Raw genomic sequence first — 16,783 nt, 5'->3', positions numbered from 1 at the left:
ATTTGACTTACTTTTATTTTATTACTTTATATATAATAATATAGATTACTGTCATATTAGTATGTGTTTATTGTTTGAACAATTCGTAAAAAAAAAACAACAACATTTCAACTAGGTCTATGTGCACGTGCACCATAGACTGTAAAAAAATAGCACACACGGGTGTCAAATTCTGTCCACTGTCCTGCAATGTTTAGCTGCAACCCCAATGAAACACACCTGAATTCCTCTGCCTGCTAGGACTTTCAATTCTAATTCAATGTGTGCACTTATTTAAAACACATCTTTGCTTTAATGAGGGCACAACATTTATGCCCAAACTTTTAAAAACGTTTGTTTTCTTGATTAAAAAAAAAAAAGTTATTGTAAACTTAAAGCTATTGTTACATTACATAATTTTCACACCCCCTAGATTTATTTTTCTGGAACAATTTTCTGGAACAATTTTTGACCAGGCTATTCACTCAAAGAGAGCATGGAGACATTTTGTTTTTTGTTTTTTTGTATCTCCTATAAAAGAGAGGTAAAGGCTAGGCTACACTTTAAGATTCTATACATGATGTCTATCCAACCAACTCACAGACTGCTACTTTTGCTACTTTGCTACTTTTATCTATATAATAACTTATGTGTATTTTGCTGAGTTGAGGAAGAAACTTTGCTTAATTTATTTTACCATTGCAATCAGGTTATATCTCTTTAGGAAAATGTGGGTGTTTATCTTTCTCCTTTTATAAAATTTGACAAACTTTTTATTTGAAAAATATATTTCTAGGAGTGACTATGATGATTTTGTTGTTCATTTGTTTGTGTTGCAGTGTAAATTTTTTATTCACAATAAAAGACAAATTTCTCAACTTTGCCAATAAGTATTGTCTTTGTTGTTGAGATTTCCCTTATTGTAAAATCTCTTCAACTTATTGATGATAACAATACGAACAATATGTGTAGTTCACCCAAAAATGAAAATTCTGTCATCATTTATACAAAATTATCCAAACCTGTATAAATGTATTTTTTTCTGCTGAACACAAAGAAAGATATTTGGACGAATGTTTGTAACCAAGCAGATCTCGGCACACATTGACTATAGTATTTTCCTTTTAATTTTATGTTAATGTATCCAGTGCTGTTTCTTTTCTTGCAATAAAAAAATAATAATATTAAAAACAATGTTTTTTTAAATAAAATAAAAACACCTGAACCAGAAACTTCCAGAAACTTCCAGAAACTTCCAGGTATGTTGAGGCAAGTTGGAGAAAAAATCTGCCGTTTTTATTTATTATTATTTTTTTAATATGCCTATGCGAGACGTTTTGTGAGCATTGGTTTCGTCATGAGTTTTTTTTTAAATAGAAACGACTGAAAATTACTTGTTAATTTCTGTAGGCTACACACACCCCGTTGCACTGCAGCCAGAATTGCGCAGCACATGATTGATTTGTTCCAAACACGAGCCAGACTCATTCATTCCCAACAGACGCAAACTTTCATTCAGGTAACGTTAAACGCAAACGCTGCCACCTTTTACGGATATCCTCAGCTCAGCGCGCGAAACTAATTGTCCTGGTGACGTTGCTTTAGCTTTCCAATGGCGAACGACTGGCTTGTGAATATAATGACGACATTGCTCTTACAGGCCTTCCTTTAGCTCATGAATAATAATAACCATGCCGTCGCCATAGTAAGATTCGTAACTGAGTTCACTGGACGGCTGAATCTTCTGCACCACACATCCCTCCGATCTCACCCACAGCCAAGTTTACCGGCTCCGAGTCCGCATTCAGCATCGGAATTACTGACCGCCCTGGTTCCTCCTTAATGTGGACCTGCAATGAGTGCTTTCAATAATTTTTTTGAATCCTTTGAAAATGGCATGGAAGAATTTTTATTTTGCCGTCTAATCTAAAACGCATATTTTAATTTTCGGCGCGTTTTTTTTTCTTTTTCTCCCTGGTCACTAAGCTGCACAGGACCATGGATCCTCAACCGACTTCAGAGAAATCGCATCTCATCAACGAAAGAAATGCCAAAATATACTCCTTAAAACTTAACAGGTAAAACGTATTATAAGGCTATTCTTATTATTATCGTCAATTTGCATTGGAGATGGGTTATTAACGCCTATTGTTACGATAAAAATTTTTTTTTTTAAAAATAAATAAAAAAAAACGATCTAGAAATGTGCACAATTTGCCTATATAGAAAACTGAACATTAAAAAAAGATATATATATATAAAAGATATATATATATATATATATATATATATATATATATATATATATATATATATATATATATATATATATATATATATAGTTCTTATTGAGAACAAATAAATCTTTTTAATATTTTCTCACTTAATGATTCCCCAAATCCCTAACAACTTGACCCGAGGGAGATATGTCCACATTGTGACAGTTATTCGAAAACAATATGCGCCAGTATTAAAGCAATTCACGTTAATTCTGAACACAGTCCATAATTTACATGTGCTAAGCATGCAGCGAGTGCGATGCTTATAGTTTTAATTAAGAGGTTCATATGCTTGAGTTGATTTTTGACAGTTGCCTTTTTGAGCAATGGCCTCAGGGAACTTTAGTGAGCAAAATGAGCGTGACTTCCATATGGAAATTACACACGATATGAGCTTTTCATTATGTTTCTTTAAAGCAATAAAAATCAGATAAAACCATATTGCATCAAAATCTTCCCTTGTCTTCCTCTGCACACCCTATCCAAATGATCATATAACGCAAGCAGGTGAGAGAAGAGTTTCAGCACCATGGACAGACGCGCTTGAGTTGTCGATATGAAAAAAGAGCAATCAAATTAAACGTGCACTCTAAAAAACAGTTTTTTTTGTTGTTGTTTTTGTTAAGTATGGACAAACCCAACTGTCGGTTTTAAAAATGAAGTAAAAAATGTAAACCAACGGTTGAGTTTGTCCATATTTGACCCAAACTTGAATTAAAACAACCCAACATCCTTTGTTTAGAAATGATAGCCCATCATTATCAATAAAAAAAAATTATATAGAAATATTGGTTCATTTAGCCTATACTCCTGATTATAAGAGAATACCTGGTAGGTATTTTCACCATGAAATGTTAGGCCTACATAACATAAAAATTCGTCAGCGTATCATTACGAAAACGTCACAATTTGCGCCGGACATAAAACCACACAATGGTGAGTTTTAAATAGAAATTGAACATCTTTTTAAAATATTTAAATACAATGCATGGCTAGAATTACTCCTGTTAAAGCATAACCGAGAATTTTTACAAACCAAAGCGGTCTATAGGCTAGTTCATTTTTGTGACATTGCGGAAGATGCCGAGGAACAGAACAATGATTGAAACCGCGCACATATTTAGAAATCTGCCAATGCGACCAAATGAGTAAAAGCCCAGCAGATAGCTACCACAAACGATTGTGCCAGCATTGCCTTGGAAGTCGATTTCCAGTTGTTTGCCGTAGATTGCAATGAATATCCTGCTGTTTGCATTAGAATGTTAACGGGGAAAAATTTAGATTTAGATATAGCCGATGCATTTTCACAGATTTAGTTTGGTGGCATTACATTAACAAAACCGTTATTTCAGAGAATGGTATCCTACACCATGGCATATTGGTAAAACTGTACATCAACAGGTCACCTGAACAAATGTCGAAGAAACAACTCAGCCGCGAAGTAGCCTAGATGTTCTGTTGAATCGGATGCTGTTATAGGCCTATTTGGATGGTAGGCTATTCTGTTAGCTATAACTCTAAATTTTCTTAAATCGGAAATCTGCCCAGCTGAGCTTTCCGAGAGAAGAAAGGGGGAATGCATACACGTGCTTTCGGTAATAAAGGTTTGCTCTTTTTAAAAAAAACGCTATTAGCCTATAATTTTTTCATTTGTCACTATAAAGTTAAAAACTCGAATGCATTGAATATTGTAAACGTGTTATTAAAGAAAACCGTATTTTGATATTTAAACATCAAAATGCTCGTCATTTACAATCACAGCACAACACATTGCAGTCTCTTGATCCAGTGGCGTAGGCTAATAATATGAAAGTGCTCAGAAGCAGCCCTGATGTCATGCTCTACTGCATTGCCACAGGACCGACAGCATGCTTCAGCCACCTCCTGCTAAACTAACTCATGGACCTCTCCACAAAAGAGGATATTCTGTGCATTTAATAATACGAACAGTGGTGATAGTGTTAGGAGGAATGTGAATTGCCTCTTCAAAACAGCCTATACGAATGCTGTTGAACCAGTGGCAAAAATTCAAGTGGCACTGACGTTTCAGGCATTACAAGAGACATTTTTGGTGGCTATACATGTCAGTCACCGATATTGTATACATTTATACAGGCTACTAATCTACTTTAACTGAACTCTTATGCTATAACTTCATAAATTATCAAATAAATCCACATGATAACTAACAGTTAATAATAACTGATTAATGCCAACCGATATACCCAAAACATCACAATGGTAAACTAAACTAAAACAATGCTTTAAACATTAACCAAACAACATAAAACAAACGAATACATGCGATTACACAATACGAATAAAGTATAACCTATCAAACGTGATGCTTATGAGAACAAACGTTTGCACCGTAAATGATAAGGTCAGGTGCCTTGCATTTTTACTTAAAAACATGATTTTAATAATAATTTACTGTAAACGTAATTCATATTTGTATTTACACATTCTATAGCTATATTTTACTTAAGCTAAAATTAACCAAATATTGGAATTTGCGTTTGCATGCATATTTAAATAAAAATAATCCGAGCCAAACTGCACATTCTAATTTTAGCACACTTATATATTTTAATAATAATAATTATTAGTCAATAAGTAGAATGCAGGCCACATTTCAAACAGGAGATCAGAAAATTATTTATGTTTTCTGTATATTGTTGGACTAGATTTATAGACTAAGTTGGGCCAAAAAAAAGAATAGAAATAAAAAAATCCGGTGTATCATGTCCGTGTCCCGGTGGGGTGATTAAACAGACGCCGTGTTCCACTCGACTGCCTCCTTTCAGCAGCAGCGCGTGTGTGTGTGTGTGTGTGTGTGTGTGTGTGTGTGTGTGCGTTCGCGCGCGCGCGCAGTGATGCTTCTCTCTGGTTATCTCATGCGCACCGAGATTGCGCTTTCCGCCCCATTAGCCCATCACGGCGTCTCTCTCATCAACACATGAGACAGAAGAGCCAAAACGACCATGTCAGCAGATTTCAACTCAGACCGAGCTGGGTGTTCATGCATGCGCTGTACAGTTTTCCCCTCCCGCAAAGCACTTTTCCTTATACTTACACATACACATGCGTGATGTACAGTGAGGAAAATAAGTATTTGAACACCCAGTGAGAACACAGTTCTCCCACTTGGAACTCATGGAGGGGTCTGAAATTGTATGTCACTGTAAGAGACATAATCTAAAAAAATGAATAAATCCAGAAATCACAATGTATGATTTTTTAACTATTTATTAATTATTATTTATTTATAATAAAAGGGATAGTTTAATTTATTTTTAACTAATAGATCCTAGACCTAGAGCTTATCCCAGTCTCTCAGGCCACAGGCGATTTACATGTTATGATGCTGTCAAATTTGCGTATTATATTCTTTGCATAACTCCCTTATATAGGCTAGTAACCAGGAAGGGTTATTGTGTGTGAAGTCATTGAAATGGTGTCAGTGCACATCATGCTTTCTTCTTATAGTGAATTCTCAGGTTCTAAAGAAAGTTGTCCAGACCTGCCTTTGGGAAATGGGGATATGGCTGGTGCCATCGAGCTGAAGAGGCCCGTTGGAACTCACTGCCATGGAAAAAAAGCAGCCTGCGATGAGAGCCGTGAGAAACTCATAGCAAAGAAGAAACTGTACATCGCCTCCATAGTCTGTTTGGTTTTCATGGTTGGAGAAGTTATAGGTAGGAACACTGTGTCTTAGAAAAAAGTATGGTTTTCTGATTTTTTTTTAAGAACTGGCATTAATACATCTCATATACCGTACTTCTCAGGCATAACATTATCCTGTCCTAATATTGTGTTGGTCCCCCTTTTGCTGCCAAAACAGCACTGACCTGTTTAGGCATGGACTCCACTAGACCTTTGAAGGTGTGCTGTGGTATCTAGCATCAAGATATTAGCAGCATATCCTTTAAATGCTGTAGATTGCGAGGTGGGGTCTCCATGGATCAGACTTGTTTATTCAGCACATCCCACAGATGCTCGATTGGATTGAGATCTGGGGAATTTGGAATCCAAATCAACACCTCAAACTCGTGCTCCTCAAACCATTCCTGAACCATTTTTGCTTTATGGCTGGGCGAATTATCCTGCTGAATGAGGCCACAGCCACCAGGGAATACTGTTTCCATGAAAGTGTAAACATGGTCTGCAACAATGCTTAGGTAGGCAGTACGTGTCGAAGTAACATCCACATGGATGGCAGGACCCAATGTTTCCTATCAGAACATTACTCAAAGCATCACACTGGTTCCGCCGGCTTGCCTCCTTCACATAGTGCATCCTGGTGCCATGTGTTCTCCAGATTAGCGACACGCGCACCCGACCATCCAAGTGATGTAAAATTGCTCCATTGCTCCATGGTTCAGTTCTAATGCTCACATGCCCACTGTTAGAACTTGCCTGGCTAGTGTGTGACCATGCAGCCCCTTACACAACAAACTGTTGCACTGTATATTCTAACACCTTTCAATCAGAACCAGCATCAACTTCATGAGCAATTTGAGCTACAGGAGCTCGTCTGTTTGATCGGACCATGCGTGCCAGCCTTTGCTCCCCACGGACATCAATGAGCTGCTGAGAACACCCACAAGAGCTGCAGTTTCAGAGCTGCTCTGATCCAGTCGTCTAGCCATCCCAATTTGGCCCTTCTCAAACTCGCTCAAATCCTTACACTTGGTCATTTTTCCTGCTGCGAACCGATCAACTTTGAGGACAAAATGTTCACTTGCTGCCTAATATATCCCACTTACTAACAGGTGCCGTGATGAAAGATAATCAGTGTTATTCACGTCACCGGTCAGAAACTGACTGACAGACGGCAGCAAGTGAGAGTGGGAAAACAGATTTCTAACTACCGGACCATCAGTACTGGCTCCCCTCAAGGCTATGTACTTTCTCCTCTACTTTTTTTCCCTGTATGCAAACAGCTGCACCTCCAGTGACCAGTCTGTCAAACATTTACATTTTGCAGATGATACTAGGTGGGAGACTGACCATCTGGTATCCTGGTGTAGTCCGAACAACCTAGAACTAACGTCAATATGGTGAAAACAATGGAAATGGTGGTGGATTTTAAGAAGAATCCAGCCCCATCCACCCCCGTCACAGTGCATGATGACTTCCCAGTTCAGATTGTGGTCTCTTTCTGCTTTCTGGGAACCACCATTACACAAGATCTCAAGTGGGACTTAAACATTAATTCCCTGATTAAAAAAAAAGATCACCGACGGATGTACTTCCTGCGGCAGTTGAGGAAGTTTAACCCACCGAGGGCAATGATAACCTATTGAGTCGATACTAACCTCGTCTATCGCCATCTGGTACACTGCAGCCACTGCCAAGGAAAAAAGCAGACTGCAGCGTGTTATTCACTCGGCAGAGAAAGTGATTGGATGTCATTTGCCATCTCTTCAGGACTTGTATACTTCCATTTAAGAGGGCAGTTAAGTTCTCCCTTCGGGTAGAAGACTGAGATCCATAAAGACAAAAACCTCACGCCACAAAAAAGGTTTTACCCATCTGCTATTAGCCTTATTAACGCTGATTCCTATGAATTACATTAATGCACACTACTCTGACTGTATGTTACACTTGGAACAATTTTATTTAAATTAATGGGTATGTATATTATAGGCCTATTTTTTATTTATTTTATTTATATTCTCTTAAACTTATAGATATCTTAGTCTGATTGCTTATGTTCTTAAAGCACCTGCATACCACAAAAAATTCTGTTAACATGTGTACTTTGCAATGAGGACTGATCCATATTCTAAGTCATAATGTTATGCCTGATCGGCACAATAGGCTACTTTATAGGCTAATAAATTCACATTTTAAGTTGAGGCAAAGAATTACGACTGAGTTTAACTACTGTATATTAAAACACATCAGCTATTTTGCTTTGTCTTTTAGTGCAAAGTTGTTCTTTTTACAAGTAATGTTCTTATTGCATTTCAAAACTAAGTAAATGATGGATGAAGCAATTTGTCATTGTAGCACATAATTACTTGATTTCATTGACTAAGCAGGCTTTCCTGTGTTTTGTTCAGCTTGTACAGCACTTTTTTGTCAGCATATTTTGTGCAATACTTTAAAATAGGAGTTGTTCTTTCTTTTAAACAACAAAAAATATGCCGATGTGTAAACTTTCTCCAAACATATTGCACCTTAATCACTTTACAAAGTGTTCTGTAATGTTATATAAAACAATTAAAGATGTGTCAGGAAGAATGAATAACATTTATGGTCTATTATGGCAGATCTATGGTCCCATAAAGAACCCTACACACGTGGAATCTTTCCATTTCACAAAAGCTCTTTTATAGTGAAAAGGGCTCTTTAGTTTTTTTAAATGTTCTTTTAGGAACTGTTCACAGAAATGTTCTTTGGGGAGACAAAAATGAATCTTCTATGACATAAAAATGTTTTTTTTTTTTTTTATGTACCTCTCTTATAGGTTATTCTTATTCTCTTCTGTCCTTGCAGGTGGTTATCTAGCACACAGTCTGGCCATTATGACCGATGCAGCCCACCTTCTGACGGATTTTGGCAGTATGATGGTCAGTCTTTTTTCCTTGTGGATCTCCTCAAGACCACCCACCAAGAGAATGACCTTTGGCTGGCACAGATCAGGTGAGTCCATCCCATCTCAATCCTGTCAAATGAATTTACAAACATTGTTGATGTTGAAAAAGAAATATTTCATACAAAAATAAAAATGAAGAAAATGTTACTTAATGTTCCAAACCCGTATGCAGTCTCTCCTATGCATGTAACTAAGGAGAAATGTTGAAGAACTTTTTCTGTGAACTATATGCAGATTTTAAGACTTTGCAATATCCAGCAACAGTATATGATGCCAAACCATATTTGTGTCAAATGAACATTTCACAGAGATTCTGGGAGCCCTGGTATCTGTAATGTCCATCTGGATCGTGACTGGGGTGTTGGTGTACCTTGCCATTGAGAGGATAGTAAAAAATGATTATGAAATTGAAGGCAGTGTGATGCTTGTCACCTCAGGTTGTGCAGTCGTGGTCAACATCATGTGAGTAGAGTCCTATGAATGAGTTAAAGTTGGCATGAAACAGAAGTTGCGATAGTCTTTTCTTCCCTATTGTGACATCTATCCAAGTGAAACAGCTTCTCAAACAAGAAAAAATTAGGGTGGGACTTGATTTTGTCCATCGGTAATTGATTGGATGGTTGTGGTTTGCTGTTGCTATGATGTCATGTGAGTGGCAGTCTGTCCCGCCCTCGCGCCAGTAAATACATCATAAAGAAAAGAGATGTCCCTGCAAGATAGAGTTTATTTTTATAACAGATTATGAGAGCACATGAACAAAAATAATAATAATAATGCTGAGCACTGATACATTTATTTGTAATTGTTTTGTAACTATGTTTTGATTGTACATTAGGACCCCCTCGAAAGTGAGATGGTACATCTCAAGGAGTTAATCCTATTAATAAATTTCAATATATATTTATAATAAATACTGCAATATGCCATAAAAAACAAGAATAGTCCATTTTGATTTTATGGTGACTTTATCATTGGAATTTTCTGGCAAATTTTCCGGTTATTTCGATAAATAAATAAAAAAATTATATTTCAGAATGGCCTATATTCTACACCATTCCACGACCTTCCACAGTCACGGTTCAGGCTACCACAAGATTGATGATAATGGGATGAGCCCCGTGGGCCATGGCCACTCCCACAGCCTCCTGGGTAATCATGGGAACACCAGTGTCAGAGCAGCATTTATTCATGTTTTGGGGGATCTCTTACAGAGCTTTGGAGTGTTGGTGGCTGCCATTATCATCTACTTCAGGGTAAATGAACACTAACACAAAGAATCGCCTTAAAATGTCTAAACTGTGAACATTATATACTTACATATGTCTTATAAATGATAAATACACTCATTAATATTATATATATATATATATATATATATATATATATATATATATATATATATATATATATATATATATATTTGCAAGAAATATGTGAACCGCTTACGTAATCTGTGAAAATGTGAATAATTTAAAAAAAATAAGTGAGGTTGGTTCATAAACTTTTGGTTATTTTAATAAATTCAGCAATTTTTTTTGTCTTGTGGACTATATGTAAAAATCTTGTATGTAAAATATCTAATTCAGAATTCTAATTTCCAAGATTCAAGCGGTTCAAATACTTTTTCTTGCAACTGTATATATATTTACTCATTATTTTAAGAAAGCAATTATGAACAAATTATTTACACTACCCTTTAAAAGTTTGGGGTCAGTAAGATTTTTATAAAAGATATTAATAGGAGACTCTTTATTCAGCAAGGATGTATTAAATTGAACAAATAATATACATATAATATTACAAAATATTTATTTGTTATTTATTTGAACTTTTTATTCACCAAAGAATCCTAATAATTTTTTCCCAAAAAAATATTAAAAAGCAGAACTGAAGGTATTACTGGAAATTCAGGAATAAATAACATTTTAAAATATATTCCAATAGAAAACGATTTTATATTGTTATAATATTTCCATTTTTTTGATACCTATAAAAAAACAAAACAAAACAAAGCAAAAAAAAAAAAAGAAGGAAAAATCTTACTGACCAATTTAAAAAAAAAAAGTAATTAAATTACCTTGATAAGAAATTGGACACTGATTTTTTTCCCTGACTCTTGAAAGCTCCTCAGTGCAGACTGTTTTTTCTGACATCTGTGGTCTAATTCAACTTGACACTTTGCAAAGAACCATCTGATTTTGTTCTTTAATGCATCAGTACCTCCTGTTCTCTATCCAACTTCTAACGCAGCCAGAATACAAAATAGCTGATCCCATTTGCACTTTCCTCTTCTCTGTGTTCGTCCTGGGCACCACCACTACCATTCTAAGAGATGTCTTCCGCATTCTCATGGAGGGTAATTTTCACTCAATTAAATAACAATTGCTTTATTCTGACTTAAAATATGCATGCAATGTCAGCATATTTCTTATGCTTTAATATTGTATTTAAAAGTGAGGTGTGCAATGTCTTCACTCCTAGTGACATCAAACGAAATTGCAGAAATCATGACCGTTTCCAAACAAGTTTCCCAAACACAATCCAATCACACACATCACCTTTAAATGCAAACTTTGAATCCCCCAGAAGGTCTCTCTCTCTATCCTTGTAAACTCAGTGCCATGTGTCTGTGTTCAGGGGCACCCAAAGGAATCGAGTTTAATTCAGTGAAGGAGGTGCTGCTGTCTCTGAAGGCAGTGAAGGCCATGCATAGCCTGCACCTGTGGGCTCTCACCATAGGCCAGAGTCTGCTGTCTGTTCACATAGCTATTGGTACGTTCATTACTTGTTTCACAGCTCTATTATATTGTTATTATTTCAATGTTCATTTGTCTTGTTGTTTATGAAAATTATTCATATTATTATTATATCTAAATGTATTAAACATGTTATTTGGTACATCAATTGCTTTATTTTATTGTAATGCGGGATCCAACGTTATTAAGTATATAAGATTGTTTTTATAAGAATATTAGTCAAATATCAATCTGCATGGAGCCATTTATCTTTCTGAATTTAAACTAAATTGGGCTGTTATTAAAATGAAAATATGCTTTTACAGTCATATTTATTTATAATACAACTTATAGGTCTTTTTGAAAATGTTGTTCAAATGGAAATGAAAGGGATAGTTCACCTGAAAATGAAAATCCTATCATTAATTACTCACGCTCATGTCTTTCAAAACCCGTAAGACCGTTCATCTTTGGAACACAAATGAAGATATTTTGGATGATATCTGAGGTAGTAAAGCCATTGTTTAAATAGTCCATGTGACTATAGTGGTTCAATCTTAATGTTATGAATTGACAAGAATATTTTTTGAGCATGTCATTGCTACGCTACTCATGTATAGTAAACCCAGTGCAGTGCTTCAGGTTCTCATCACACAAAAAGTATTCTCGTCGTTCATAACATTAAGGTTAAAACACTGTAGTCATGAGGACTATTTTAACGATGTCTTTCCTAACTTTCTGGACCTTAAAATTGGTAATAACATTGCAGTCTATGAAGGGGCCTGAGAACTCTCGGATTTCATCAAAAAAAATATTGTGTTCCGCGGATCATTAAAGGTCTTATGGGTTTGGAACGACACGAGTAAGTAATTAATGACAGATTTTTTGGGTGAACTAACCCTTTAAACTTTATCTGTTTTAATAGGATTATTTTTTACACTTATATTGGACTCAAGGTAAGTATTTTAACTGTTTAAAGTCACAGTTATCAAAAGTGGTCCAAGGAAGGAACAGTGGTGAACCAAGGATTGATGCACGTGGGGAGTGAAGGCTGGCCCGTGTGGTCCGATCAAACAGACAAGCTATACTGTAGCTCAAATTGAAGTGAATACTGGTTCTGACGGAAAGGAGTCAGAATACACAGTGCTTCATAGTTTGTTGTGTATGGGGCTGCATAGCTGCAAACCAGTCAGGGTGTCAATACTGACCACCGAAAGCGCCTACAGTGGGCATGTGACGATCAGAACTGGACCTCAGAGCAATGGAAGAAGGTGGCCTGGTCTGAAGAATCACATTTTCTTTTACATCACTTGGATGGCTGGTGCATGTGTGTCGCTAACCCGGGGAACACATGGCACCAGGATGCACGATGGGAAGAAGGCAAGCCGGCGGAGGCAGTGTGATGCTTTGAGCAATGTTCTGCTGGGAAACCTTGGGTCCTGCCATCCATGTGGATGTTACTTTGACACGTACCACCTACCTAAGCATTGTGCGCCCTGCCACAAAGCAAAAATTGCCCATGAATGGTTTGAGCAAAATTCTCTAGATCTCAATCCAATCAAGCATCTGTGGTGGATGTGCTGAACAAACAAGTCTGATCCATGGAGGCCCCACCTCGCAACTTACAGGGCTTAAAGGATCTGCTGCTAACATCTTGGTACCAAATACCACAGCACACCTACAGGGGTCTAGTGGAGTCCATGGCTCAATGGGTCAGTGCTGTTTTGGCAGCAAAAGGGAAACCAACACAATATTAGGAAGGTGGACATAATGTTATGCTTGATTGGATCATAATAGGCTAAACAAATCTTTCTCTCCCCCTCTCATTTTAGAGGAGAATGCTGACCCTCAAAGTGTCTTAAAGGAAGCGACTGATCTCCTTCAGACCAAATTTGGCTTTTACAGCACAACCATTCAAGTGGAGCCTTATTGCGAGGACATGATCCACTGCGTCCAGTGCCAAGACCCTATGGACTAAGCTCTCAGAGCGTACTGGGTGAGGGAAGGCTGCCTGTATAAAATGTATGCACACATATTAAGCTTCATTGAGGGTCCAAGCCAGAAATGGAAACACTGTGCAAATACATCATCTACATATCATTACGAATATGCACATGCCAAATGCATTTCTATTGAGAAACCAAGGAAATAAAAACAAGAGATTTCACACTGTGCCATCTTAAAAGTATATCGGTTTATGGGAGGAATAGCTTTAAAATGAAGTGGTGAGGTTTACCTTCACATACTGGATGGAAAGATAAAGTGAATCGAACGGCAGAACATAAATAGGAGGCCTGGAGGCATCACTGTGAGCCTTTTTATTGTGACTTCGCAAAGGTTTGCTTGGATGGCTGGCATCGTACATTATTGCAGGAGTGTACTGTAATTGCCTGTCCGTGGTCTTGGGAGGGTAAAAGATGGGTATTGACGTGACTTCCTTAAAAACAATTAGAATGGGGTTTATTATGCCCCAGCCAGCCTTGCGTCCGCTGTCAACACGGTTCTGTAATCAATGTGAATGTTCGCCAAACTGCAGCATGGTGTTGTAGGGGCTTAAAAAAAGATTCTGCTCAAGTGTAATTATGGATTTTGTTGGAGATGTCTCACTAATGTCTCGTCTCACGGAACAATACTATTTGCAAAAGCAAGTGGGTGATTAACGCTGTTCTTCCTCACTGGCTGCGATAAGGACCCGTTGTTGAGCTTTGAAAGAACAGTAGAGACAAAATGACACGATTGAATTCACTAAGAATGACAGTAAAGGTGAAGTGTGTAATTTAAATTTCTTTCTCTATCCCAGTTTCATGAGCAGAATTTTTTAATTTATAAAATGTACATGAGCACAGATTTGAGTGTGCGCTAATATCCACGTCAATCTAAGCAATTCTTGCTGCCGCAGCTCGCCATTCTCAACTTAAGGATTTGGATGTTGAATGGTGCTCTTTTATATTTTAGGTGGCGTTTACAAGGCGGAACCAAAGCCACTAGAAAGCAAGCATGCAAACTTACCCGAAAAAAGCGTAACGCCTGCTAACAGGGGCGTAGCACCAAATTTTGGGCCCTGGGTACAAACCATCTTGCTGGGCCCCTGTATCATGTATGTGTATGTATAGAAAACTGACTTCTAAGGCCCCCCCCTGCCTCGGGCCCTGGTTACTCAGTACCCTTTATCCCCCCAGTCCCACGCCCCTGCCTGCTAAAGACAAGGCCATTTTTTTAGTGGATGTCAATGGAGGTGAGGCTTTACTACGCTGAATAAACCACTTTTGTGAGGAAATAGTATTATGTGTATTATATTATGTATATAGTATTATTATATGTAATGATTCGAAAGACCATTGGTTAATCTTCAGCATGTTTGTTCTTAAACATTTCCTTTGTATGTAGGACAATTTCTACTCAACATTTTATAAATGAGGTCACAATACTAGTATTAATATTGCTAAAAATTATTTTGAGTGAATTTCTGAATTAACCAATGGTGTGACTTTGGGGCGGGAGATTTGGCTATGTTTGGAATAGCATACTAGATTAGGATCCACTTCTTACTATTAACTATGACTTGTGCTTAAATAAAATCCTAATTACTGCTTAACTAATAGTTATCAAGGTAGTTGTAAAATTTAGGTATTGGGTAGGATTAAGGGATGTAGAATATTGTCATGCAGAATAAGGCATTATTATGTGCTTAAAGGTGCAATATGTAGTATTTTTGCAGTAAAATATCCAAAAACCACTAGGGCAGTGTTATATATTTTGTTCAGTTGAGTTCTTACAATATCCCAAATGTTTCCAACTATTTGTCAATTGTGAGAAAATTGCTATTTTAACCAAGGAGCCGAGACATCTGAGGGAGTCGCCTGATTATTGTCTCATATCTGCGTTACCCTCGGTTTTATTTGGCAGAAAAGCTTTACTCTTAGCAGTGTGAACAAGTGTGACAGCAGCCGCTGAGCGAACACACAGAGTAACTTCATAACATCATTTTAAACACACTTAAATGTATCTAATATGATAAACAGAGCTGCGTTACCTCAAATTCAGGACCGGAAAAGTGGAAATAGAACCGGCGACTGTCCCGTCATAATAAAAGTCCCACTGCTCGTGAGCGGTGTTTGCGTAACAATCACTCCAGCGGCCTTGCTCAGCTCCTTCAACATTCGGTCCTGCTCTGCTTCGTACTACAGTTACGTTAATAATCACAGTCATAAGCATGATTTCTGCCTGAGTCCTACCCCAATTCTTTCAAAAGTGAAGGCATTTTCACACATAATTTGATTGAAAAGGAAAACAAGGTATATTCAGTACACATGGCACACACAGTATTCAATAAGTTGCTATTCCATACATAGCAAGTGACTAATTGAAAAAATGATAGATAAGAAAGGGGAAACCTGTTCGAAATCAATCATTTTGCATTGGGTGGCACTAATAGTGTTACCAAAATTACACACTTTGCCTTGCTAGGATTCGGTTGTGGGTCACTCTGGTTTGTCAAGGTCAATCATGCTACATCTTCCATATGCACATGTCTTCAGGCTCTGTCCAGCTGTGGTCTGTGCTGAGGTATAGGGGAAACAGAATAGCTTCTAGTCTAGACACACTTTTTGCACAGGATTTCCATCTCTGATCTCGGTGCCGCCACACTGCCGCAATGACTCTAAGACATTCCAGCAAGTGGTGCAACACGTTTCAGTAACATACAATAACAAAGCACATGGTTTCCATTTTCATTGCAGTTTTCGTTTAAAAGGATTTAGATAATTATTATTTTGATAACAATTTTCAGAGCCCCTAAATGTGCACTAATGTTAATTTACATTATATGTGAAGATTTTATATAAATAAATCACTGAATATAATTTGAGAATGATAAAAGACACTTGACAGATAATCGTTGTGTTTTAAAGCTTGCGTGTACTGATAAAATGTAGCCATTGTAATCTGTTGTGGCGTTGTGAAAGTTTAAAGGGTTTGCTTGCATGGTTGCTTTGTTTTGTATGTGTCTGCGATTTAGATGGCCAGTAATCATAACTGATCAACCCAAGGACCTCGCAATCTCACTGAAAGACCTTCATTAAATTCTATATTTTGTCTATTTTCTTTTGATAAAATGAATATGTATATTTTAAATCTCAATCACAAAATTTATATGAGAGTGCGAACAAATTATAATATGAAAG

The 16,783-nt window shown here is 37.0% G+C and overlaps 1 protein-coding gene across 1 annotated transcript; it reads left to right on the top strand.

Moving 5' to 3' along the window:
- The first annotated feature begins 1,662 nt into the window (after positions 1–1,662).
- Positions 1,663–13,589, top strand: slc30a2 (solute carrier family 30 member 2). Its single transcript, XM_067417911.1, has 8 exons — positions 1,663–2,057; positions 5,748–5,956; positions 8,766–8,912; positions 9,174–9,327; positions 9,899–10,118; positions 11,116–11,221; positions 11,503–11,637; positions 13,433–13,589. Exons 1-8 carry the CDS (start codon positions 1,978–1,980, stop codon positions 13,576–13,578), a joined length of 1,197 nt encoding a protein of 398 aa, XP_067274012.1. The 5' UTR covers positions 1,663–1,977; the 3' UTR covers positions 13,579–13,589.
- The last annotated feature ends 3,194 nt before the right edge of the window (positions 13,590–16,783 follow it).

Source organism: Pseudorasbora parva, chromosome 15 (assembly GCF_024679245.1).
Source record: "Pseudorasbora parva isolate DD20220531a chromosome 15, ASM2467924v1, whole genome shotgun sequence".
NCBI lineage: Eukaryota > Metazoa > Chordata > Actinopteri > Cypriniformes > Gobionidae > Pseudorasbora > Pseudorasbora parva.
This window is presented reverse-complemented; position numbering and strand designations above follow the sequence as displayed.